Source organism: Macrotis lagotis, chromosome 7 (assembly GCF_037893015.1).
Source record: "Macrotis lagotis isolate mMagLag1 chromosome 7, bilby.v1.9.chrom.fasta, whole genome shotgun sequence".
NCBI classification, from domain to species: domain Eukaryota; kingdom Metazoa; phylum Chordata; class Mammalia; order Peramelemorphia; family Peramelidae; genus Macrotis; species Macrotis lagotis.
In genome coordinates this window covers 69,511,763-69,536,198 of record NC_133664.1, presented here as the reverse complement: position 1 = coordinate 69,536,198, position 24,436 = coordinate 69,511,763, and the positions used below count along the sequence as shown (strand labels likewise).

The 24,436-nt window shown below is 36.9% G+C and overlaps 1 protein-coding gene across 19 annotated transcripts in view; it reads right to left on the bottom strand.

The window, feature by feature from the left end:
• SVIL (supervillin) overlaps nt 1-24,436 on the bottom strand; it is a 179,887-nt gene that overhangs the window by 24,465 nt on the left and 130,986 nt on the right. For 12 of the 19 annotated variants that reach the window (XM_074193078.1, XM_074193066.1, XM_074193072.1 and 9 more), the window contains 12 exons: nt 20,831-20,981; nt 17,405-17,494; nt 17,235-17,321; nt 16,001-16,175; nt 13,835-14,007; nt 10,521-10,676; nt 7,876-8,012; nt 7,244-7,391; nt 6,949-7,094; nt 5,064-5,239; nt 775-919; nt 103-379 (listed from right to left, as the gene is read on the bottom strand). In XM_074193078.1, the coding sequence (XP_074049179.1) occupies nt 103-379; nt 775-919; nt 5,064-5,239; nt 6,949-7,094; nt 7,244-7,391; nt 7,876-8,012; nt 10,521-10,676; nt 13,835-14,007; nt 16,001-16,175; nt 17,235-17,321; nt 17,405-17,494; nt 20,831-20,981 (1,861 nt within the window). The remainder of the gene's footprint in view (nt 1-102; nt 380-774; nt 920-5,063; nt 5,240-6,948; nt 7,095-7,243; nt 7,392-7,875; nt 8,013-10,520; nt 10,677-13,834; nt 14,008-16,000; nt 16,176-17,234; nt 17,322-17,404; nt 17,495-20,830; nt 20,982-24,436) is intronic. The other 7 variants (XM_074193067.1, XM_074193071.1, XM_074193075.1 and 4 more) reach the window with 1 other exon arrangement.

Below are 24,436 nucleotides of genomic sequence, written 5' to 3'. Positions count from 1 at the left end.
CATCACACAAATAAGAAATGTCACATCAAAAGGTGCTATTTTCATAGTCAGTGTTAGAGCTAGGGGATTATTAACTTGAACAAGATGTAACAATTCACTAACCTGCAGTGCTCACCATGTACTTCCACTTCACCACATACGTGTCTCCCTCATGGAACTGCCCAATGCTCTGCTTGGGAAGCCTACTATAATCAAATTCCAAGATGTGCCAAACATCCACAGAAACACTGGCAATCTCGAATTGCCTCCTGTCATCCCCTTCGATAAGTCCATAGCCACGGCCAACATTGATTCCATCCAAGATGGTGCCAACAGTCACTTGGGGCACCGGCACCATCAGCATTATATCATAGGCCTTGACCTCAGACCTAGACTCTTCCTGCAAGAGAGCAGAGATATCCCTTTTCCTCAGCCCGCATTTTTACAGAAAATACTAATGCTAATTCACCTTATTCTTATGCTAGCATCTAAAGACATTTTCATGCTTAAACCCAATATACTTGCTCTTCCTTGGTTTTTTAAGGACAGGAAGCCTGTAGAAGCAACATCCCACCAAAGTGTGCAGAAGCTAAGCTCATGAAATCGTTTCTTCATTATCAAGCTGGGAGGGCCTAGTAAGAAAACAGATTTCATTTCCTGAAATCTGTACATAATTAGAAACCCCTCTGAGTTTCTATAAGGAGAGCCTAAGAGGGAACATTTTCGACTTCAGTGCCCTCCCTTCGTGGGGGAATAAATGATGCCCCAAATGCCAAATGAGGACAAATGAAATACCTTCTGTGGGGTGAGTTCACTTGAGTTCTTTTCACAAGGCTTCTTCATTTCAGTCCAATCAAGAAATTTTTCTTTGAAAAGAATAGTCTCATTGTGTTCAGTAAGTCTCCCGAATATTGCCCAATCAGGTCGCCCCTGTCCTTTTCTGTGTAAGAAAGACAAATAAAAATGGGAGCGAGGAAAAAAAGGTAATAGAGAAAGGGGGAGGGAGGGAGAGAGAATGAAAATTTTTAATACAAATTAAAGAAGTTCCTGATAATAATAACCCCACATTTGGATAATAAGAGCAGCAACACCCATCCACAAGAACATTTAAGTATATATTTTCAAGACCCTATTCTACAAAAATGGTATGGCACAGGAACTCAGCTACAATGTTGAACTTTTCAGTTTCTATAGACCAGTGACCACATTAAAAGCAGATTTCTCTGGTACTTCCAGGAAAGGGTCCCTTTGGTTGAAATCTAAAAATAGATCCAGTTTATAATGAATTTCTTTTCTATTATGCTGTATTTTAGTTATCCTCTAGTGTACTTTAGGCTTTGAGATCTTTCCTTGCAGCTCTAATGCACTCTATTTTCATATTTTATAAAATGGACTTTTAAGAAAGGTAATTCAAGACAACAGGAATAGAGGGTAAAACTAAGAGAAAAAGTAAGATGAATGTGAACTTGGAGCAATCCTAACTTTTTTTGCATTTAAGAATTTGTCTTTCTTCACTTTTTTTTTGTCCTAACATGGGGAAAGATTCAGGCTGGGAATATAAGCATTAAACCTCTCTTGAAAGTAGTTATTTTCTTAGCCTGACACTGACATGTTAGGGCAAGAATGTAGAGAAAAGATTGAAATAAAATGTGGTCATGTTCTCACCAGGTGATTCTCATGTCACAATCTGACCTAGATTAGAAAGTCAGTTATAGATATTCAAATTCTTCAGAGCCAGGTTTTTGGTCATGGTAAAAGACTGCACCCCTCACCATGTCTGTCTTCAATCCTTCAAAAGACCTGAGATTTCATCAGTGTGGATCCCAACTCCGCTGTCCCAGATCTTAAATCCTCTACATCTAGGGAGTTAGTTGCATCCATGGCCATAGGCATCAATCACCTGGTGGTCAAGCTCCTAGTGATGAGTTTCTCTGCTCTCAGATAATCTGGCCTTCTCCCAACCAGTACACAACCTATTTCTGAACTTTATAGACTTTCTAGCTTAGTAGGACCTATCATATCTCAGTTTCCTTTGGCATATCCTTTGAAAACCTAGAGTCTCTAATTTGCATGATTTCATATGTATAACTAAAATCATATTGCTTGCCTTCTAGATGGATGGGGGAACAGATGAGAAAAAGGGAGAGAATCTGGAATATAATTTTTTTAAAAGAAACAAAAATAATTTTAAAAAAGGAAACCTAGAGTCAACTCCAAAGTATAATAATGAGCAACTGGAGTAGGACTTAAGGGAATATCACCATCATTTTTTTTCAGAACTTAGTTTTCACATTCTTAGCAGATGATGGAGACAAAATAAGGTTGTCAACTTTCTTAGTTACCTGGCGGGGAAGAAGTATTCAAAAGGACCCTTAACTCAGGTATGTGGGCAAAAACAAGAATGTTATGAAATGCTTTTTCATTGTAGGGGTGTCCTTTAAATCTAAGATGCTCTATAAACTTGTTAGGTTGGCTCACTTTTTAAGAATAAGTGACAAAGTGGTATCCTAACTTTTATTTTCAAGGTATTGCATTTGTAGAAGGGAAGAAATCACATAGCAGGATAGAATGACCCATTACCAGCAAAGAAATCTGGGTTTTAATTGCAAAGTTTGCCAATAGATCTAGAATTGGGGGCAAAACACTTAATTTCCCTGATCCTCAGTTTCCCCATTCATCAAATGAAGAATTTTTACCAAATAATTTTTTTAAAGTCTTCTAAATTTAAAATGATGTCACTAGGATGAAAAAATTCAGCGTTAATTTATAAAGACAGATTACAGTCTGGGGCCAACTCCTTAATTCTCCAAAAGACTTTTCCCCATAGAATCATTACTTTGGGATACATAAACCATAATTTATTTTTGTGATTCAAATTTTAATCTTGGGGAAAAAATCATAGCCAATATATTTAAATTAGCCCTCAATTTGATCATGGATCACAGCTACAGGCATCAGATTAACAGCATGTAAATAAAGTTACAGATACATCTGGCATAATTTACTATCCTGCTTTTGGGGTGATTCCATAAAACTAAAGAGCAAAAATAGAATGGTAATATATTATGATGAAAAAAAATTGCCCTGAGGAAGGAACCTCCTGATATGGTCTTTGGAAATAGAGGCTAGGGAACGAGAAGTCAATTGAGTCAAAGATTCACCACACTAGAAGCGACCATGGGTCTAGCCCAATCTTTTTAACAGACAGTAGCTCTAATAATAATAAGCATGTAAAACAATGGCAAACAGCCTTGAGATCAGCCAACTTTAGTTTTTTTCTTCAAAATAAAGTTAAAAGGAGTCAGCAGAGTATGCCAAGAATAGGGTTCCTAAAAACTTCTTGTTAGTTTACTTAGCAAAAGTGGATATTACTTATTGGTTACACATTGTCGAATCTGTGATCTCACTCTTTCCTACTGCAGGCAAGAACCATGACTTCTTATCTCCAGTGAGACTCATCTGTGACTTTTCACTATAGCCCCCAACATATTGGAGATTCATCTCTGGAGATGCAGAGGAGCTCCAAAAAATCTTATTGTAATTTTGACTTTAATAGCTTAAGACTATTAAAACCCACCAAATCCTAATTTGTATTTCATGGATTCCAGTGGAGCACTTAAGCTATTCATAGGCTTTTTTCCTCCCTTTTAGGTCCTACAATCCTTGATATGTCTCTTTTGAATGCCACTTCTCATGAGCCAGTTCGCAATAGTTACATGCTGCAGCCCACTTACAGCTTCCATTGCCCTTTGGAAATTTTGACTTTTCTGGGATTGGAATTTCTATGATTTCTAGCCATATGATACCACCAGAAGAATACTATTCTGCTGTAGGGGTGATACCACAAAACTAAGGAGCAAAAATAGAATGTAAAACCCAAGGAACAATGTTGGATCACTGAAAGTTCTTCAAAGTTCCCCAAGTGGCTCTTAGCTCACTCTCCTCTTCTATTTAATTCTGGGCTTGCTGATCATCATCTGTCCTAGACTGCTTGCTAATTATTGCTCTGTGTGTTCATTGCCTTTCTCCCCTACCATATAATTCTGTAGTTCTAAAAAACATTTCCCTCCCAAAATAGTATAAATCAGTGTCACACAAGGAAGTCAATAAACTTGGGGGATAAGAGGGACAAGATATGTAAGTTCTTGAGATAAAACAAGTAAATTTACTTTTGAATTCTATCAATCAGTTTAATTAAAAGTAATATGTTGAGATAAATTGATCTGAGAGGCAACAGAATCTAGTGAGGAGAATGCAGCTGGGAGTCTGAGGGCAAAAGGATGAAAGCGAGGTGGGAGTCATGTGGAGGGACCAAAGTTCCAATGAAGCAAAGTTAGGCAAACACTATAGAATCTGGAGTAGTAAGGGGAATCATTACAAGGATCTCATTACAAGGATCAGACAGTGGTAGTGTTTCAGGAAATTTTTGTGCTCCCTATGACGAAGGGCTTTGTCCAAATGACCTTTTACCACCCAGTGCTCACCAAGACAGAAAATATTATAATCATAAAAACAGCATCATGGCCCAAAGACCCAGGTTCTGTTAGAGGGAACACAGCTAAAGTCATCCCTCCTTCCTTTCCTTTTTGATCTGTTTTCAAGGATGGCTCTCTGAAAGGATGAGAGGGAAAGACACTGAAAATGTAGGTGAATATATCACCTACATAAAAGATACCAGACCAGTAAGGATTTTTAAAAAGAGGGGAATCTTGATTTATGTTGCTTGTGCTTCAGTTCAAGAATGCAGTCACTTGATTCCAGATGCTGGAACATTTTCTTCTCAGAAACCTGTAACCAGTACTATTCCCTGATCTTGGACAGCTAGAAAACTACAGGTGGGAAATGCTGGTTCTTGTAACAAATGGAAAAGAGGTTATTAAACATCTTCCACAAAATAATGAGAAATTATTGCCTGAAAATGGTGTTGGTTTTTAAAACCTCAAAACAATGCTGTTATATAGTGATCAGACTGTGATTTGCATACCACCTCATGACCAATTGTGAAAAGAGACTGATGCAGAAAAATGGAACCCATTCATGACGGCATGCCCCTCTATAGCCAAGTCACCATGCTGCCACAGTACCTGGGTATACGAGGATTGCATTCTCCAGGATCTAAAGGATTTATGTCACAATTGGCATAGTCGAAGGTTCCATTCCACAAGTGTTTTGCCAATTGGAATGCTATTTTTCTCTGTGCCAATGTGACTTCCTTTCCATGCCAAACATAAACTTCACTGCCAAAATCAAACACTAAGACCTGTGAAAATGAAACAAAAGATTCTGTTGACCTCTTCAGAGGACTCACTCACTCAGAACTTATACAATCATTTTTATTGTGGGATGACTGAACAGTCTAGAATATAAAACCATAATTATTGAGAGTTGCTTTTGTGGGATAAGCTGCTCTCCTTTTCCTCCAATGGATCCTCTATTGCCTTCTAGTACATCTCTGTACAATTTCCTCCCACATTTACATGTCATATTCCCTTTCCTTGAACTGGGTTCCTCAGACCCTATTTGACTTCACTCTAATGTATTACATCAATGGGAACTTATTTAGTCTATCTTGTATCAGTTTTTTGAATTTTTTTTCCTATGGATACAAGCTTGGTATTTCGTAGAAATGTTAGTTTGATGAATGAATAATATAAAAGTGAGTGAACAAATGAAGGAAGTAACATGTGAATCGACATCACTGTTTTAGGGAGTCATTTGATTCAAAGCAGGAATCAGGAGCACATTGTACACTGTAACCGCAGCATTGTATGATGACCAGCTATAATGGATTTAGCTATTCTCAGAAATACAATAATCAAAGAATTCTAAAAGACTTGTGATGGAAAATAACATTCACATCAAGAGAAAGAATTATGGATTCTGAATGCAGAATATTTCATTTTTTAAAATTTGTTTTATAATTTTTCTTTTCATTGTTTTTCCCTTTTGTTTTGATTCTTCTTTTATAACATGACTACTATGGAAATGTGCTTAAAGTAGTTGTATCTATATAAACTATATCAAATTACTTGCTGTCATGGGCAAGAAATATGTTGAACTCAAAATTTTACAAAAAGTGAATGATGAAAACTATCTTTACATGAAATTGAAAAAAGAAAAAGAAAAAATTGTGCACACATACACATATATTCACTCGTGCACATATACATATATATTCACATATTATATATGTGTATGAACAAGAGGCATTATATCATAGGACATTGAAAGAAGCTGGCCCTGAAGTCAGGAAAAACTTGATTCAAAAGCATGCCTCTGACATGTATCACTTAATCTGCTGTTCCAGGAAACAGTGTAAGATCACAAGTTCCATTTTTATATGGCTTGAAGTTTTATAAAGGGCATTCCATATGTAATCTCACATGTTGATCCTCATAACAAGCTTACAGCATAGCTGCTGACATTAGCACCATCTTATAATCAAAGAAATTAAAGTGAGAGTAGCTATGTAATTTGCCCAGGGTTACACAGCTAGCAAAACAGGTCTTAAAAGATTCCAAGCACAATGCTGTCTACTAAGTCACCTCCATCAGTGGATACTGTTTTTCAATACTGTTTTTAAAATTGATAAATATAACATCAATATAGCTATTAACTCCCCAATAAATACATAGATATAAAAACAAATATAATAAAAAATGTGCAAATAAAATGCAAATAGATATATTGTGCATATATATATATATATATACACATGTTATATGTTTCCTGAAATTTTCTACCGAATAAATATACTTTAGAAAATATCATGACTGATGGTTAATAGCCAAACCAAAGGACTGAACTGATAAGCTGCATTAGAAAAGAGAAACTACTACTGATTTATTCAAGTTGATGTGAAATGGTTGTTAGAATTCAGAGGAAAACAATTCTTTAAGAAATTTAAACATTGTTTTAAGAGCTGCCACTATGGCCTACACAAGAGAGCCCAATGCTACTCCCTTTTACCTCTTTTGGCTGCAGAAGAGAACACTTTGGTATTTTGCCCCAGTAGTAGTCATCAGGAACCAGTTTATCTTCCACTAAGCGATAAACACAATTAGTTTCTGTGATGGCAGTTTCATACAATTCATCTTCTTCTGGATTTCCGGCAGCTTTAGAAGAAGAACACATCATTGAATAGTGAATTTCACATAAGCGTTATTTCAAAGAGAAGTTTGGGAGGATTACTGGGTGGCAGAAGGGGGAGGAGGAGAGAAGGGATTCCAGTCTGGTTATAGTCTAAAACAGAATTAACACTTACATTGGTAACTTGTCTGGCCACCCAGGAGTTTCCAGAAGTCTTTTGCTGCATGGGTATGCGTATTTATTCCTTCTTCTATGGTCTGAATATAAGTAGCTCTACAGCCGAGTTCTCTCCTCGTCTGAATTAGAGTTGCAAGCTCTGATGCCTAAGAGATTAACATAATTATCCTGATAGAATAGGTCATTCCTATGGGTAATTGTACACACTGAGATCAGACCAAAGGCGAGCGTGTGAAAGGGCAATCTTGAGAGCAGAGAGGCCCTAAGAATGTTGGTCATTTAAAGCTATTTTTCACTAAAAACAACAAAAACTAGGGGGAAGTACCAGGTGTCCCAATTCTTTGGATTGATAGGCATGTGTATTTCTTTTTTACACCGGAGTAAAGAGGAAACAATGCAATTCAACATTCTACCTTTTTTGGCATTAATGTGGAACGTTTTTCTGAGGATGTCCTATTTATCTTATAGCATTCTAGCAACGATGCTTCATAAAAAGAATTCAGGGAAATAGAACTTAGCTAGCCTTTACTGATTTAATGGGCCACTCTGTATCTTGGAAGCACTTTCATAGTCCTCCAAGCACCAGACCATTCCACCTATATAAAACAGATACTTTGTTAGGATACTAACCTTAGCTTTCTCGATGACATTTGCAAATTCTCCTACCCACAGGAAACAATAGTGGGGAGTTAACAGGAGAAAGCAATCACCACCATTCAACGATGAAGCTCGAGGCTCCACTAATCTTGTCTGTACATTTCTTCTTCCTAAACATGAAATAAAAGTTCACTGTGTCCTCATAAAGCAAGTCTATCTTACATGACATCTTGCAGTTAAAGTATTCCTGATGATAAACATTCCTAGTCTTTTCATTTCCCATTAGTCATTGCTTCTCCCCAACCCCCACTAGAAAAGTGGAAACATGATTATATTAAAATGGCAGCACGTTGGAATTGCAGTTACACTACATTATGTTCACCTGCGTCTACTATATCACATGCTCATTTTTATGAATATCAGCGTTTCTCCTCTGGAACAATGACAAGAACATCATTTATATGATAGCGCCATTTTCTGTGGAGATGTCAGCTGGGCAGAGAATGCCTCTGATGGTCTTCTCCAGCAAACTTTTTTCTTCCTTTGTTTTGCAATTTCTTTGGTTACCCCTTCCATCACCACCTCACCTTCAAGAAAACAAGGACAAAGGGCTCCACTCTTCCAGGTGTGATGTAACATAGGCTGTCAGCAGTTAAGAAAAACTGGTCTGTGAGGTAGGGGGCCAAGGAGGCACCAGAGATTCACCGGACATAGAATCCCACAGTCTCAGAAGTGAACATTCCCCCTCAATGAAGTTTCTCAGGAACCACTAACAAAGCACCGACTTCAGGAGAAAGGTCATTTTGAACCTCACCTCCTGAATATTGTCTCCTGCAGGAAGCCTGGCCCTTGACCCAGCTGAATAGAACTACTCCCTTCTCAAATTTTTCAGAGTACCTTGAACTTCCTTTTTACTCTATTTTGAATTATAGTTATTTGAGTAACTGCATATAGTTACAGAGTGTAAATTTCTTACCTCTCTTTTTACTTTTTAATATTATTGAATTTGAGATTGTTTTATCCTATGTCTTATATAGATTTTAAATAGATCTTTGTTAAATTTTTTTTAAAAATGATCAATCTTAATTAAAAACTGTCAAAAGATTATGGCAATGTGGGGCATGAACTCAGGAACAAAAGTCCTCTACACAAGAACTATCACCTGTCATGAAGGTGTCATTTAGGTAAACCAAGGTAATGGTAATTGGAAAGATACTTTAGAATTGATTGTACAGCATGGGAAACACTGGCACAGGACCACCCAGCATGGCATGCCCTCATCAGTGAGGGGACTGAACTCTATGAGGAAGGCAGAATTGAAGCAGCTCAAAGGAAAAGTGACATCCATAAGTTTAGAGAAACCACTCCAGGTGCTCACATGAACTATTTGTGCCCAACCTGTGGTACAGCATCCTGAGCTTGCACTGGTCTGATCAGCCTCAGTGGGGTACACTGTAATTTGACTCAAACATAGTGATGCTGTTTTTGGTCTTCTTTGACAAGAACCATTATCAATTGGGAAGAAAACAGAACCAAACCACTATGGATAGTAATGGGACAACAACAACAGTAATAATAATAGAGCATGAGATATGCTATCTCACAACTGCTTAATAAAAGCTTAGTTGCTACCTAGCTACCTATTTCTGGTAGCTAAAATTTCATGTTGATTAACTTGCAAAATGTTCCTTCTACAGATTATGGGAGATGACTCAATGTCACAATGTAAGGAGTTTTGGACTTGGAGTCATAAAGATCTCAATCTGAATTCTGATGCTTGAAGAATATTTCAAGCTTAATCCTGGGTGAGGGCATTAACTTCTTTCCATCTATAAAATGGGATTAATACTGTACCAACCTCATAGGTCTGTTCTGAAGCACAAATAATGATGATCCTGATGGCAATGATAATAGCTAACATTGATAATTCTGATTAAGGTTTGCATGGCATTTTATGTATGTGATCCTCAAAGAAACCCTGGGATACAGAGGATTGTCTCATCTTCCCTTTATAAGTGACTCACTCAAGGTCACATAGCTAGTAAGAATTTTGGGCATGATTCTGAGTGAATCACTTCATCCACAGCACCACCCAGCTGCTTTGTGAGATAATCTCTTTATATCCCTTTGCAAACCTTCAAATCCTGTAGAAATGCTAGATATTCTTATTATAATCTTATTCTTTCCCTACTTCAACCTGAAAAAAACCAGAATGAAATCATTGAGTGGGACTGGATAAACAGTTCTTTAAGACTTGGAAAAGTATCTTACATATATTGTTCAGTTTTCTTCCATGATATTCCTACTTCTTATTTCAATCCTTCTGACAGAAACATTTGAAGGTATTCACCGATTCCACAGTGACTGCCAACATTGCCTTTGCTACTGACAATGGAACCCTTTAGTCTTTCCTTTCTCTTTTCTGCCATTTTACCATAGTGACTGATATTCCTGCACCCTTGCTGTGCCTTTCTCTAGATACTAGAATATTATTTGATTAGGGGATGCACCCAGTCAATGACCAAGTTTCCATGAAAGTTTAATCAATACCTGTTGACCTGGATAATAGCTCCTGCTTTGTCACAGATGTAAAGTTAACTTCTTGAAGGCAGGCAAAGACTTGTATTGCCACAGAATGACTTAATAAAGTCTTTCCATGCTCACCTAGACCCACATACCTTTAATTTGTAGTAGCATCAATTTTTTGTAGGGTACGGCGCTGTTGTTGGAGTTCTGTTCTGTAAGATTGACGCTCCGTAGATTGACACTGCTAAAATTTTCTTTACTGGCTAAACCGGCGAGGGCCACTTCTGAGAAATTTGAGTTGGCAGACACTGAAGATAAAACATTAAAAAGCATGAAGTCAAACAAGATTGGTGGTGGGTAGTTAGGGAGGGGACCATTTATATTTTGAAATCAAGTTAACATTTAGAGATGGTTCCCATTTCAGTCACTGCCTTTTTCTTTGAGTGTTGTCTCTGAAAGACTGCCATTTCCATTTGATGGGATCTCAACTCTGATGTTCATCTATTAAGTTAAGAATTAAATAAGGCTTTGAAAGCCTATACTGCTGGTTGACAAGCATCACACCTCACTGTATACAGCCAAAATTGAGTGATGTTATTGGACAATCACTACAACAGAAAGTGGAGAGGGGCTAAAACCAATTTTCTCCAATTCCCCTGAAAGCTGTCATAACTATTGCTAATGGCTTTTAGATGTTGGAACAACATCTACAAGAAAGCTGTGGAATCTTTTTCACTGGAAGACTTTTTTAATAGGAAAAGAAAAACAATTTGTATGGGACCATTTACTTGTGCTCTTTCCCAGAGGCAAAAAGATAGACAGATTTACCTCTTGAGGTCCTTTGTAATCAGGCCCGAAATTTCAATTTATAAGATGCTGAGTTTTCTAATGGAAACCAGCACATTTACATGCCAGATATCACAAAGCAAAAGCTTATTTTAATCTTTTTTTTTTAAAGAACAGAATGGGTGCCAAGAACGCCTTGATTTCCCAACTCAGCATTAGCGAGAATGACTTTTCCGATGTGTAATTCAGAAAAATACTTCCCTGGGATTCATGTCTAAAATCGAGGGAATATAGTACTACTTGGCAAACAATTCATAGCACAAGCAGTTTTGAAATTGGCTTTCTATGCAGTTTAAAGAGAAATCTCAGCTCTTTCACTTAACAGTTGACTTCTATGAAAAGCTTCATAAAATCAGTTACATGAGCTTCAGAAAAATATACCTACATTGAGAATGCAGAAAGGACAGGATGTGGTCACTTCCTTCTCTCTCTGGAATGTCCACTCCACCCCCCCCACCTAGCTAAACTTTCTCTACCCTTTAAGAACTAGCTCAAGTCTTACTTTACCTGAGCACTACAGTTAGAAAGTCTTTTTTCCTAAATCCACAAGTCAAATACTTCTTATAAAAATTATTTTTGCATTGATTTGAAGAAGAAAAGAATGTATTTTCATACCTACCTGTTTTATCTCCCAGAATATAAACTATTTATGAGTAGAAACTATTTCTTATCAAGTCCCGGAGCAATGACAAGAGTGCCCTTAACAAGTATCTGACTAATTCAAAATTAGAAAGTAAACCAAGTCGTATTGCAAGTCATCACAACACTCATGCTCCTTCAGAAATTGAGGGTCTTTGAATAGCATGAACTGATGTAAGGTGTTTTGGGAAGTGTGCAAATTCAGAAATTTGAGTCATTCCATAGTCAGAAAAAAAGGAACTCATCAAATTTTAGCAATTTTTTTTTAGCAATGCTAAAATTTGGTGGCATTTTGGGTAATTTCTCATCAAAGATCAAATTAATTTCCTCTGATTAAGATCAAGTGGTGGATTAGCATAAGATATGGGACTTGACTGAGCTAAAAAATAAAGATTTAAATGACCAAAAACAAACATCTTCCTACACACAAATACACAATCTCTTCGAATACTGCATTGTGATTTTTCTGTGCCAAACTAAGTTCTAGACTGATTCCCCTTCCCTGCCCTTGACAAATTTACCTGTTTTATCCTTCCCCTAGTATCAGTTAATATGAACTTATGATTGCAAACTCCTAATATTAATCAGGGAAATGCTAAGAAAAGTCTAAGTGTAATTCTTTAAACATAATTAGATACATGTGTGCTCAGGAGGTCACTAGATGATAATTGTATAAGAGTAGCTAAGGTGGCACAGTGGATAGAGCACCAGCCCTGGAGTCAGGAGTATCTGAGTTTAAATCCGACCTCAGACACTTAATAATTACCTAGCTGTGTGGCCTTGGGCAAGCCACTTAACCCCATTGCCTTGCAAAAAACAAACAAAAAATAACTGAGGTGCCTATAATAACCTATTTCTCAAAAAAGAAGCAGAAAAGGTATTCTGGTCTTCTCCACTCTACACTCAAAAGAATCAAGAGGTCTTCCTCCATGCTAAAAGTTCTCCATTTACATCTTCAATTCCAACTCCTTTAGTCTTTTCTATGACTCTCTTCCTTTCAATATTTCATCTCCTTTATTTATCACCATTTCTCCCTCTCCTTATTTTTTGGCAGTATGTTTTTCACTTTTTTGCTTCCATATCCACTATTTTATTTAAACAACTCTCACATGTTGGCCTCTTATTGTATATTTAATAGCATTTTTTCTTTCCCATCATCCTCTTTCATTCCATGATGGTATCTAACACTGAACAATCACATTTCTCTGATTAATTCTGTCACTTTTGGCTTTTTCTGTTCTATCCTTCCTTTCTAATCATACTTACAAGCACCATAGTCTGAACCTAAACCTTTTTTCATTACAATATCATAAAAGACTCCTGCCTGGCTTCTTCTTATCTTTAGCCAATCCTATCTCCAAGTCCATAATCTGCACTATTGCCAAAGTCTTTTTCCTAATATCATTTTCCATTGAAAAACCTTTGGCTCCCCCACTGCCTATTCCTGACCAGAGTATTCAGAGACCTCTACTACATAGCTCCAATCTACCTTTCAGGATTCTCTTTTACTACTTTTCTTCCTCCATTTATTCTACATTATAGTCAAACTGTACTACTGCCTAGTTACTCTTAATTTTCATCCTATGCCACCCACTGTATTTTGAAAAAAACTCCTTAATCTATAGTTGCTGAAATCCCTCCCTTTTTATAGCTCAACTCAGTCAATGACCTCCTTAATAAAATCCTCAAAGTGAACTCAAAAGGGGGGGGGGCAGCAATCTGCTCTCTTCAGTCTTGAATTTCTCATTTTACTTCATCTGCCATCTTTTTCTCCTATTGCATTTTACTTTATACCACATGGATTTGTAGACTTCTCACATCCTCTCCTATTAGATTAATACATATTAAACTACATGTATAGACTGTACCATTTTTTCCAATTCTGTAATTCTAACAGCTAACATGTGCCTTACACATTCTAGATATTTAATGAATTATTGTTGAATTGAATCGAATTAAACAAATATAAATAGCTACTTACTTTTTTCAACTTTCATTCGCTTTGACTCCATGAAAGCAACATTTAATCTCTGTTCAGTATATTCTTGAAGAATGTCTTCTCTTGCTGCCAACATTTTCAAGGGATTTCTTGAAGACTGAACTCTGCGCATAGGTCTAACAGCACGTTTGTGCTCTGCTACAGAAGAAGTCAGCCTAAGAAGCAAAGGAGATTGATATATTTTAGTTGTAGGCTCCCACTGACCTCCATTTTTAATCAGGAAAATATTCTATTGAGGGTTACTGGCTCTATAAGTGTCAGTGTTTTTATCCTTTCACTTCTTGCCATTCTTTTATAATTCCTAAAAATCTACTCTTATACTAGAGCAGGTTTGTCCAACCATTGGCCCATGGGTCTCATGTGGTCCCACATCATGTAACCAGAAAATTAAGGAATAGGTGGGCACATGCACCAACACTGCAACATCACAGACCAGCTTAATCCTTAAATAACACAACTTGAGTTTTTCACGTAATTAACATTGTGTGATCTCATAGGCCATCAAAGATTTTGACATTTTTTGACAAAAGATATGTGTGTAAATTGGGATCTTTAATGTTATACAACTCATTGTAATTGCAACAGAAAACTTTGTTGTATATAGCACTAATTGCTGTGTTGTCTCAGAGTTTTAAGAATAGATTTCAAAATTTTAGAAAACACCATTTCAGTACATTTACCACTCCATTCTCAGTTGTATTAACACATTGCCTGCAAACATGCAAATAGAATGTATAGAACTGCAATCAGATATGCAACCAAAAACATTTATTCAAGTGTCTTTATTGGACTTTTATAAGTTGTACCTGCCAAAAGAAATATATCCATCATTTCATGAACATGACCTGTTGATTACTTCCCTTTGGGGGAGTATATTGTATGAAGTATACAAAAAGTAAAAATAGAACACAAAAAATTCAGACAAGCAACTTGAAAATATTTTTTGCATTGCTACAACCTCTATCCAAATGGGACATGGATAGTATCAAAAAAGCAGGCTCAGTGTTCATATTAAAAATGGCATGTTCTTATTTTTGATTAAAAAGTAAATGTCTTAATTATTATACTCATTTATTATTATACTTCATTACATTTTATTATTATACTCATTGGTAATATGCTTACATTATAGTCATATATATATAAATATTAAATTTGACATGTGGCCCTTGATAAGTTTTTATTGAATACTGTGACCCAGAAGAGTTAAGAGTTTGGGCACCCATGCCCTAGAACTATCCCATGGAATAGTAGAATCACAGCATTAGAAGGAGACTTATTTTAAGTCTAAGCTATGACGGAACGCAGGAAATTCTTCCCTACCAAATTTGAGAGACAGTCATTCAGATTCTCCTTGAATACCATGGCGAAAGGGAAAATGCAACTTCATAAAGCAGCCATACTGCTGTTGAACAACTTGGGATGATAACCTTCTATTCCTTTGGAATTACATAACTTCTTGCAGTAATGGTCTAGATTCTGATAGATTTATTTTAGATCTAGAAGATTCTAGCTCATAACTGGATAAGGATTAACATTCTTTAAAGGTGTTCTGGTTATTTAATTTAGATCTGGATTCATAAAATCCATTTTTTCTCTCCCCATCTAGAACTATAATGAATCCAAAGCCTAGTGGGTAAAGGACTAGGGTCAGGAAATCCTTGGTTCATAACCCGCCTCTAACACATATTGACTGTGTGACTCTGAGAAAATCCCAACATCTCTGTCTATGAAGCTTTAAGTAATAAGCAAGTCACTGATCTGTATCAGTGGAGGAAATTTCTATACTAGGCGTTCCCATCAGTTATGAAATCCCAGAATTCAATATAACTCCTGAAGACATTTTTAGAAAAACAAATAGCAACAACAAGATTCCATAACTATTGGAATTACATCAGGAAAAAAAAATTCTGTTTCCTGGTACTAAGAAATGGAACTATTCTCCCTGACTGTCCTAAGTTAGATTACATAATGCTTTCTTAAAGGCCATACTATTATCATACTTAAAGAAATGGCAAGCAGTGTTATTATGAGGTTCTATTCCACTTATAAAAGTATTTTCTGAGGTGTTTATTTAGAAATTTTCATTTGAGGAAAAAGTAGAAGGGGCAGGAAGAAAAAAGAAGAGATGGAGAGAATGAAACTCACTTGGGAGCATAAGGATCAAAAATTGCATCAAAATCCTCATCCAATTCCACTGTTCCTAGAGGCACAGAATCCACACTGCGGTAAAATTTGGAAAATGTCTCATAGTCATCCAGTTTCATCACCTCTTTCACAGTTTTTCCAGTAACAGTGAGAATGGTTTCTTGCATGCCACCAACTATAAGAGAAAGAGTGAAATTAGTTTATAAAGAGTAAAAAAAAATTCCCCCAACATATTGTTGACTTAAAGACTTCCCCCCCACTAAAGTAAAGAAAAAAATGCCAGATTCAAAGATGGATTATGACAACAATTAGCATCTACACTGTGCCAAGTACTTTGAAATGATTCTCTCATATGATCCTCACAACAATCCTAGGAGGAAGATTCTTTCTTTACCCCCCATTTTAGGGATGAAGGCACTGAGGAAGGCAGAGGTTAAATGACTTATCCAGGGTGACACAGGTAATAAGTGACTGAAGTCAAATCTAAACTTTCTGACAACATTCTATCTACTCCACCAACGGACTGCCACTTCATGCCTTTCCTGGTTAAGCAGAGGTTCTGTGATAAAACTGCTGTTGAGTGTGGCTATGAATCACCTAATATGTATTTCCTTTTCACTCCCTGACTCGGCTAAGATCCCAGATTAAAGATGATCCAAGGCTTTCAGAACAAATCTAATGGTTAAGCACTAGATTCTATAACACTTATAAAATACAGAGAAGGTAGTAGATTGTGGGTTTTTTCAATCTACTTTCTTTTGTTTTCTTCAATCTTCACCCACTAAACCAAAGACTCCTAACCTAGAGTCCATAAATTTTTAAAAAAATAATTTCTGATAACTGTATTTCAAAACAATGGTTTCCTTTGTCACCTACTACATTTATTGTTTGCTTTTACAAATCTGATAGTGAGTAAGGATTCAGGGGGTCCAGGACACTAGAAAAGGGATATGAAGGACCTTTGCTCTACTCTCACATTATACTTTTGTGAAATACTGGATTTGTCTTGATGCAATGTTAGAAAGGGGGAGGGTGGAGAGTTTCAGGGAAGGACCCAAGGAAGATGGGGAAGTAGGAAAAGTCTCAGTGGGAGAGAACAACTAGCTGAATTAGAAGAGTGGGGGCTTAAGCTCCAGGAGAGATATGCAAAGTTTGTGTGCACCTCTGAAACCTCAGTTGGGGAGAGGGATGGGAACATGAGCAAAGCCCCCCCTCCCCCAGCTCTGCTCTTTACCTTTGTTATTTAGTCTCCCCAGAAATGATTCAAGCCTATCAAGCTTCAGGTCAGACTCTAAGTGCATATCGGGTTTGGCTTCTATATCTGAGAAATAAAGAAGGCATAGGTGAGAAAATATTCACTGACTGGTGTTATCACTAAAAAAAAAATGAATTTTGGTTTCTTACCTTCAAGAGGTTTGGAGATTGGTGTGGTACCCTTCATTCGATTGCTGAAGGGGGAACTTACTGGTGTGATGGCAGTGGGTGATGCCAAACCTGGAGGACAAGCAAGATTTATTTTAAGTGTCAGCTTGATTCTTAGACACTTACATAGGTTAGTGGTCCAATGACCTGACATTGGATAGGGAGTTAGGTCTTCTTGTCTACATGGCTGCCTAAACTAAATGATAAACATAAAAATCAGCAGTGTGGTGTGGTGTAATGAAAATGGGTTTGGAGGCGGGGAACCTATGTTTGCCTCCTGGCTCTGGCACCTACTCCCTGAGTTAGCTTGGGTATATCACTAAATGATGAGAATAAGTGGGGTTAGATTCAATGATTGCTAATTTAATCTCTAAATCTATGACTCCAAATAGAAGTGGCTTCTCCTTAGCAGAGAAGTAACAACAGATAGAGGAAGATGTGTCAATAAGAGAAGTCAATAGCCCACTTATGGGGAACAAGCTTTCAAAAGTATCAAGAAGGTTGATGAAGATTCAAAATCAAACTAAACATAATTTAAATAAAGGGCTATAGCATAAGAGCTCATTTGCAAAGGTAGAACTGTTTATATTTCATAATTGGCACTCACTTTTAGGAGTGCCTCAAATGATTGCTACATCTTTACTGAAGTTAATCTACCATCATCTTTTCCCTCCCTCACAATCCTGAGATTGTGTTCTACAACATTAAAGGTTTTTTGTGCTCTCTCTCACGAAAGCACTTAACAACATGCAAAAATATTATTCTGGTGAATACAATGAAAATTCAAAAACAAAACAAAACTTCCTCAGGTTCCAAGAAGTGCAAAGTATTTTAGTTTAGGAAACAAAATCAGCTTTCTAAAAGGATGCAAAAGGCCAGAGGTCTTTAGCACTCTAGACTTGCTGTATCTTGCAGTAACTCTCTAAGCCCTATGAGGAAGTTTAGAAGACAATCAAAAAACATTAATTAACTCAGAGATCATTAGCTTTGAAAATTAATGAAGAGAGTTGAATAGAAAAGCAAATTTCCAAAGCAGCTAGAGAAATCTATACATTTTGAATTTGTACAGTATGGGAGAAGGCATCCTAGCCTGCTGATCTACCTCCCCCTACTGTCCAGTTCTTAGGACAGCAGAATTAAAATCCACCAGATGCTGGTCGTAGCCTGCCTTCCCAGTTGGAGATGAGGATTTTGCAGTTATGGGTCAAGGGATAGATTAAAATTGTAGGATTTTTGTTTATGAGAACAACAGCACCCACTAACACACACACACACACACACACACACACACACACACACACACACACAAAATCTCTAACTCATAGCATTTTCACATATTTTGTCTTTTTAAATTTTCTTTGTCTTACAAAATCTGGTATATATCCTCTCCCTCATCTATTCTGTATAAAGACCTTGCTTCCCATTTTACTAAGAAATGTTGATGAAATCAGAGATGATTCACACGTGACCCACCTTTACTATAGTGTAAGCATCTTAAGTGTCTTATTTCTGTGTTTTCTAGGACTTCTGATACTTTATTGTTCAGAGTAGGTATTAAATGAATAGAGGCCATGACTTTCATATTTCAAATCTTTCCCTCCTCCATACTTTAAGTACTTCCTATTATAGTATCCATCTGTATGTCTTATAGGAAGGGATAGCTCTTCTCCTAGTCAAAAATGTCCTCTTTTCACTTGTTCCCAATCCATTCCTTTCAGCTCCCATGAGAATTGCTTTATTAGCAATCCAAAGTCAATATCTCCCTATTCACTAGTTCTCTCCTCTCCATCCACAAATATGCTCAGGTTTCTCCTAACATGAGTAATTTTGTCTTAACTTGAGCACTTTCTTAAGCTACTGAGCATTTTTTCTCCTCTCAATGCTAACTAAAAGGTGACTAAATTCATTACTACTACTTCCTCAGTACCATCTTAGCATCAACCTTTTGCAATATCAATTCCTTGATATTCCAGTGAAATTGCTTCTTGACTTCTGCTTCTTTGAACACACCTTCTAAATACCCATGACAAAGGACTCTCCTGGATCTCCTCTTTTAACTGTTCCTTCTTTGTGTTCTTTGCTATTCCATTTCCTTGTTAGGACCCCTAAATGTGGCTAAAGTTGACCTCCATCACGACATACTTGTCTTTGGCAATTCCATCTACTTCAATGGCTTCATCTACCAACTCTATGCAAATTATACAAACATATACATGCCTGTCTGTCTATCTATCTATCTATCCTATAAACATCAACTTCATATATTGAGCCAAGGACTTACACTTCTAAGTACTTATTGGATCTCTTCTTACCTGGAGAGCCTCAAACTCAACATGTAGAGAACTGATTTAAATATCTTCTTTACAAACCACAGCATTCCTTTTAATTTTTTCAGTTTTTGATAATAGTATCATCTATGTTACAAACCATCCAGGCTCAGACTTCAATCATCTTTGAAGAATCATCTTGTCCTCTGCTGATGCTTCCCAATTTGGCTAATCAGTCACTAAACCAACTTTAGAAAATCTCTTCAAATAAGTTCTTTTGAGGGCAAAATGATTTTTCTTCTTATTAACTATAGTCTTAGCATCATAAGATCCTGCATCATAAGCGCTTAATCAATACTTATTGGACAGGACATTTTGAGTCCTAATTTCCAACCTGCTGCCACAATAGTTCTAGAGAAGGGGGTGAGGGGAGGAATTAGGCTAATTAATTGCTTTATATTACCTTATTTGCTCTAACCCAGAATTTTGCAAGAATTGCTAAAACTGATCTATATCCATGAAATCTCTCTTCTTCTAATTCATCCTACAAACTGTTGTTAGATTAATTCCCCAATATAAAGTCCTGATCACATTACGTCTCCTAAAAAATTCAACCAAACTCCACCCCCCAAGTGCTCCTCCATCTTTTACCAAATAAAATCCAAAAGGCTTTACCTTGTAACCTATTTTTCTAACCACATTTCATATTTATTTCCCTCACATATCATAAAAACTCTTAGTTCTCTAAATAGTTTTTCCCATATCTGAACATTTTGACTTGGGTGCTTCAGTGACCTTCAGAAGAAAGAGAAAGGTGGCAGTAAATACTGAAGATGAGAAGTTTTCTGTCCTGTCATTACAGCCCAGAGAAGCTGATCACAAATTCTGATGGATAACTCACCAAATCTGAAAAAGGATTTCAAATAATTCACAAACAGTGATGGGCCATGGCAAAGATCTTGGACAAATCTGAAATTGTAAAATATAGCAGTTTCTAAATGGCTGAGTTTTTTTATTTTTTATTTTGAGGGCCTAAATTTCTTTTCCTGTATTGATTACAAAGTTAATTAATTAGATACTTTTAGATATGGGGTGGGAAAGGGGGGGGTTATTTGAACAAGGGGCTTCCTTCCTCACTAACCTTTCTTTACCATCCTGCCAGCAACGGTAAATTGGGTGGAATCATTGGCTGCTCCTTTTCCTCTGGTCTTCCAGGCTTCTTCTCTTACAGTAATAAGATGCTTCCTCTCTTCAATTGTCATTTGACTTTCATGACTTTCTGTCATCCTCTGCTTAAGAGTTAGAAGGGGGAAAAGGAGGAGAGGGTAGAAAAATTAGTCCCAATGCTAACCAATAGGTTATCTCCCTTAAATCTTTCCCATCATAGGGCAGTCAACTGATTTGGGGTTCAGGTTATAGAACTAGACCACTGGCAAAGGTACAGTATTAAAGTAAACCTTTGTTCTGCTTCTTATAGCTTTCTTGTAATTTCATTAAATTCTGTAACATAATAGATTTGCAATTTCATTGTGGAAGATATTCTATCTCATGAAGAAGATCACCCAGATCTCATTCACCATATAAGAGGCCATCCTCAGAATCTCTTGATGTTATGTGGGCTGTCCATTGGTTGTCTCTTACTCTTGATATAAGGCTGGTTTGAACATCAACAAGGTTATCATAGAACTGAATTCATGATTCTTTGTTACTCTTATTAATTTTGTTGGTTTAGCACTCAACAATATTTTTTTGGTTTGTTTTTTATCATCCTATAACTGAATTGGTATCAGTTTACTAGTTGTAGAAGACAGGGACTGGATAGGATTAAATCTATGATTCCATTAATGATTAAATCTATGATTCCATTAATTTAGAGAACTCATAAGTGACTCAATTCCTCCTAACAATGCAGTTGGTACCTTCTCTGCAAGTTCAAAGATATCTGCCTAGAGCAATTAAAGATTAAGTGATTTGTGAACCCAGGTTTTCCTGGTTTTGAAGGCAACTTGACTGTCATACTGAATCTCTGGCATTCCTTAGAAAGAATTCAAAGCATCAGCAGTCTCTGAGTTACAAAATTTTGTATTTTAAGATTTTGTAGATGAGTTGTTTTGCAAAATTTTGTATTAGATTTTGTACCTCAGTGGTTTTGAACTAGTTTAACATTTTTTTCATATTTAAAAACCCATCACATAGTGGTTAGGCTCCTTGAGCAGCCCACAAAAACTTATTTATACAACATATATAAGGAAAAAAGCTCATTTTCTTCCACCAGTTTTTACGTAGTTCCAGTAGCAAGAACAAGGACTCTCTGACTTCAGAATCATATAGTTTTATGGCCCGGGCAAGGGACATAGAGACTAGAGGACTCAAGCAGTTTAGAAGAAGAAAAGATATGAGGGCTCTAGGACAAAGAAAAAGGGTAAGGGACTCTGGGATTAGGAGTGCAGAGTGGAGGAAAAAAGGAATAGAGAAAGGAAGTCTTAAGGATTGGTAAAGAGAACAAAGAACAGGTATTAAAGGGATATTAAAGGGCTTGAGAAGTGGGAGATATCAGGGCAGGGTTGGGATATTCAGTTCATGACCCTCTCTCCTTCATTTCCAGTGATCACAGAGAGAAGCAAGTTAGGGTACCAAGTTGATTGCAGTATGGAGTGAGTCCTCTTTTTGTTTCTATGCCTTTCAAAAGGGAGTGGAATATACATGGGTAAGCAAAAAAGGTGGCCCAGGGAGACTGTTCACAAATGATCTTTGTCATTTTGGTGGAAAGCTGATTTGGCAGAAATGGTATTGGGGCAAAATGAGATGTGGAGACTTAGTAGAGATGGAGTTAATAAGATAGAGGAAGCTGAAAACCCCAAAACTCTAAAGCAAAGCCACTCATATTTAGATGAATTTTAGATAAACCTAAGTCTGGATCTTTAAAGCACCATTCTGGAGTCAGGAAGATCTGAGTTCAAATGTGATCTCAGACACTTATTTATTAGCTTTGTAACCCTGGATAAGTTACTGAACCTCTGCCATAATCCACTGGGGAAGGAAGGAAAAGACCAACTATTCCACTATCTGTCCAAAATGAACAATATGGTCCACAGGGTCACAGAGAGTCAGACACAACTGAACAAAATCTAGGTCTGCCCATCCCCAATTGAGCCCAGATTATTTTATTGTGCCCATATATCTTCCTGGGCTCACTGCTTCTCAGATGGACTTCCCAGTAAGGAGTTCTCCAGGAGATAAGAGTGTTGAACTTAAAAGCCATCAAGAGCTAAGTTCAAATCCTGTCTCTGGCACTTACTAGCTATGTGATCTTGGGCAAGTCCCTTCCCCTCCTTTAATCTTAGTTGGTTCGTCTGTAAATGGTGGTGATGATGACAGTCCCTATCTCTATCTCCCAGGGTTATTGGGAGGATCAAATGAAATAATAACCATAACACAGTATATAAATACTAGCTATTATTTTTGGTTTTGTAGTTGTTTTGTTTCTATTCTGGCTTGCCTTTTCTTTCAGCCATTGTGAAAATGGTCTCGATTCTTTACTCTCTTCCTGTGTTATTTTTCTCTGGATGACAGCAAATCTGAAAGTAATACTCAGCACTGAGTTAAATGATTAAAATGTCATGGAGTCACACAATGGGAAAGAGGGGGAAATTCAGTGACTATTGGGATACCTGCCGTTCCTTTCCTTCCTAATATACCGCCCTATTGAGTCAAGCTAATTTCCCCAAATTAGCCAAACAGGAAATGGAACTGAAATTTCTGGATGTGTGTTTCATGAAACACAAAAGAGTAGACTCTGAGGTGGGGCAGAAATTTTTTGAAAAAAGGAAAAGGCATTGTCTGCCTTTTTTTCCTGAATCTACAGGAAAAGGACTGCCTAGGCAAGGTCCATCTAAGGTCAAGAATTTGGATCATCCCAAGTCTTCCACCCTAGAAATCTGCCTTTTGCAGTTTCCTTCTACCATTCTCATTTGGGCCACTGCATCTAGATAAATATAAGGTGATATATCAACTAGATGTTCTTTGCAGACTAGAAGAATCTCAGTAATTCTGACAAAGTCCAAATTTTGCCCTGCTACTCATTGCAACCCTTTCATTTCAAAACTAACCAGGATCTACATATTCTGAAACATGAGATACTCTAGACACAATGCATAAAAATGATTTTAGGTGATGATACTGGGATGTGCAGTTTGCTTGACCATGAAACATACATTCACAACTGTATTGTTTTAAAAAAAAAGTCTTTTCTTACTGACTTTTCAGGATTCTACTTAAATCCAGGAAAAACTGGACTTAGCATTACATAATCCTGTTAACATCTGAAGTTCACTTCAAAATGTCCAAATGTTTATTCTTTCTGCTATCTGAAGAGTACCATGTCTCCCAAAACCTAAGGAGGATGGTGTTGTGGTTAATGACTAAGAAAAACGACATCTATGGAAGCACAAAGGTCCCTTTCTGGAGCAGATTTCCACACAGATCTCTTCTGCATGGACACAACCACATCTGAAAATATGTAGGTCAAGGAGTAACATGAGATGATGCTCAAGTATCTTGACTATAAAAGAGAATCCAGAAATTTTAGAAGCCATCAAGTCTGGCAGCTAGTCTGATCCAATTTAAGGAGGAAAAAGTGTTTTCCTCCTCCAAATGAACAGTTGAACTTAAAGCTTCTGGGACATTCTAAGGTTCTCTGTTCATTATTTTGCTTTCTGCTTTCCACCAAGACTGATAATTTCATCCA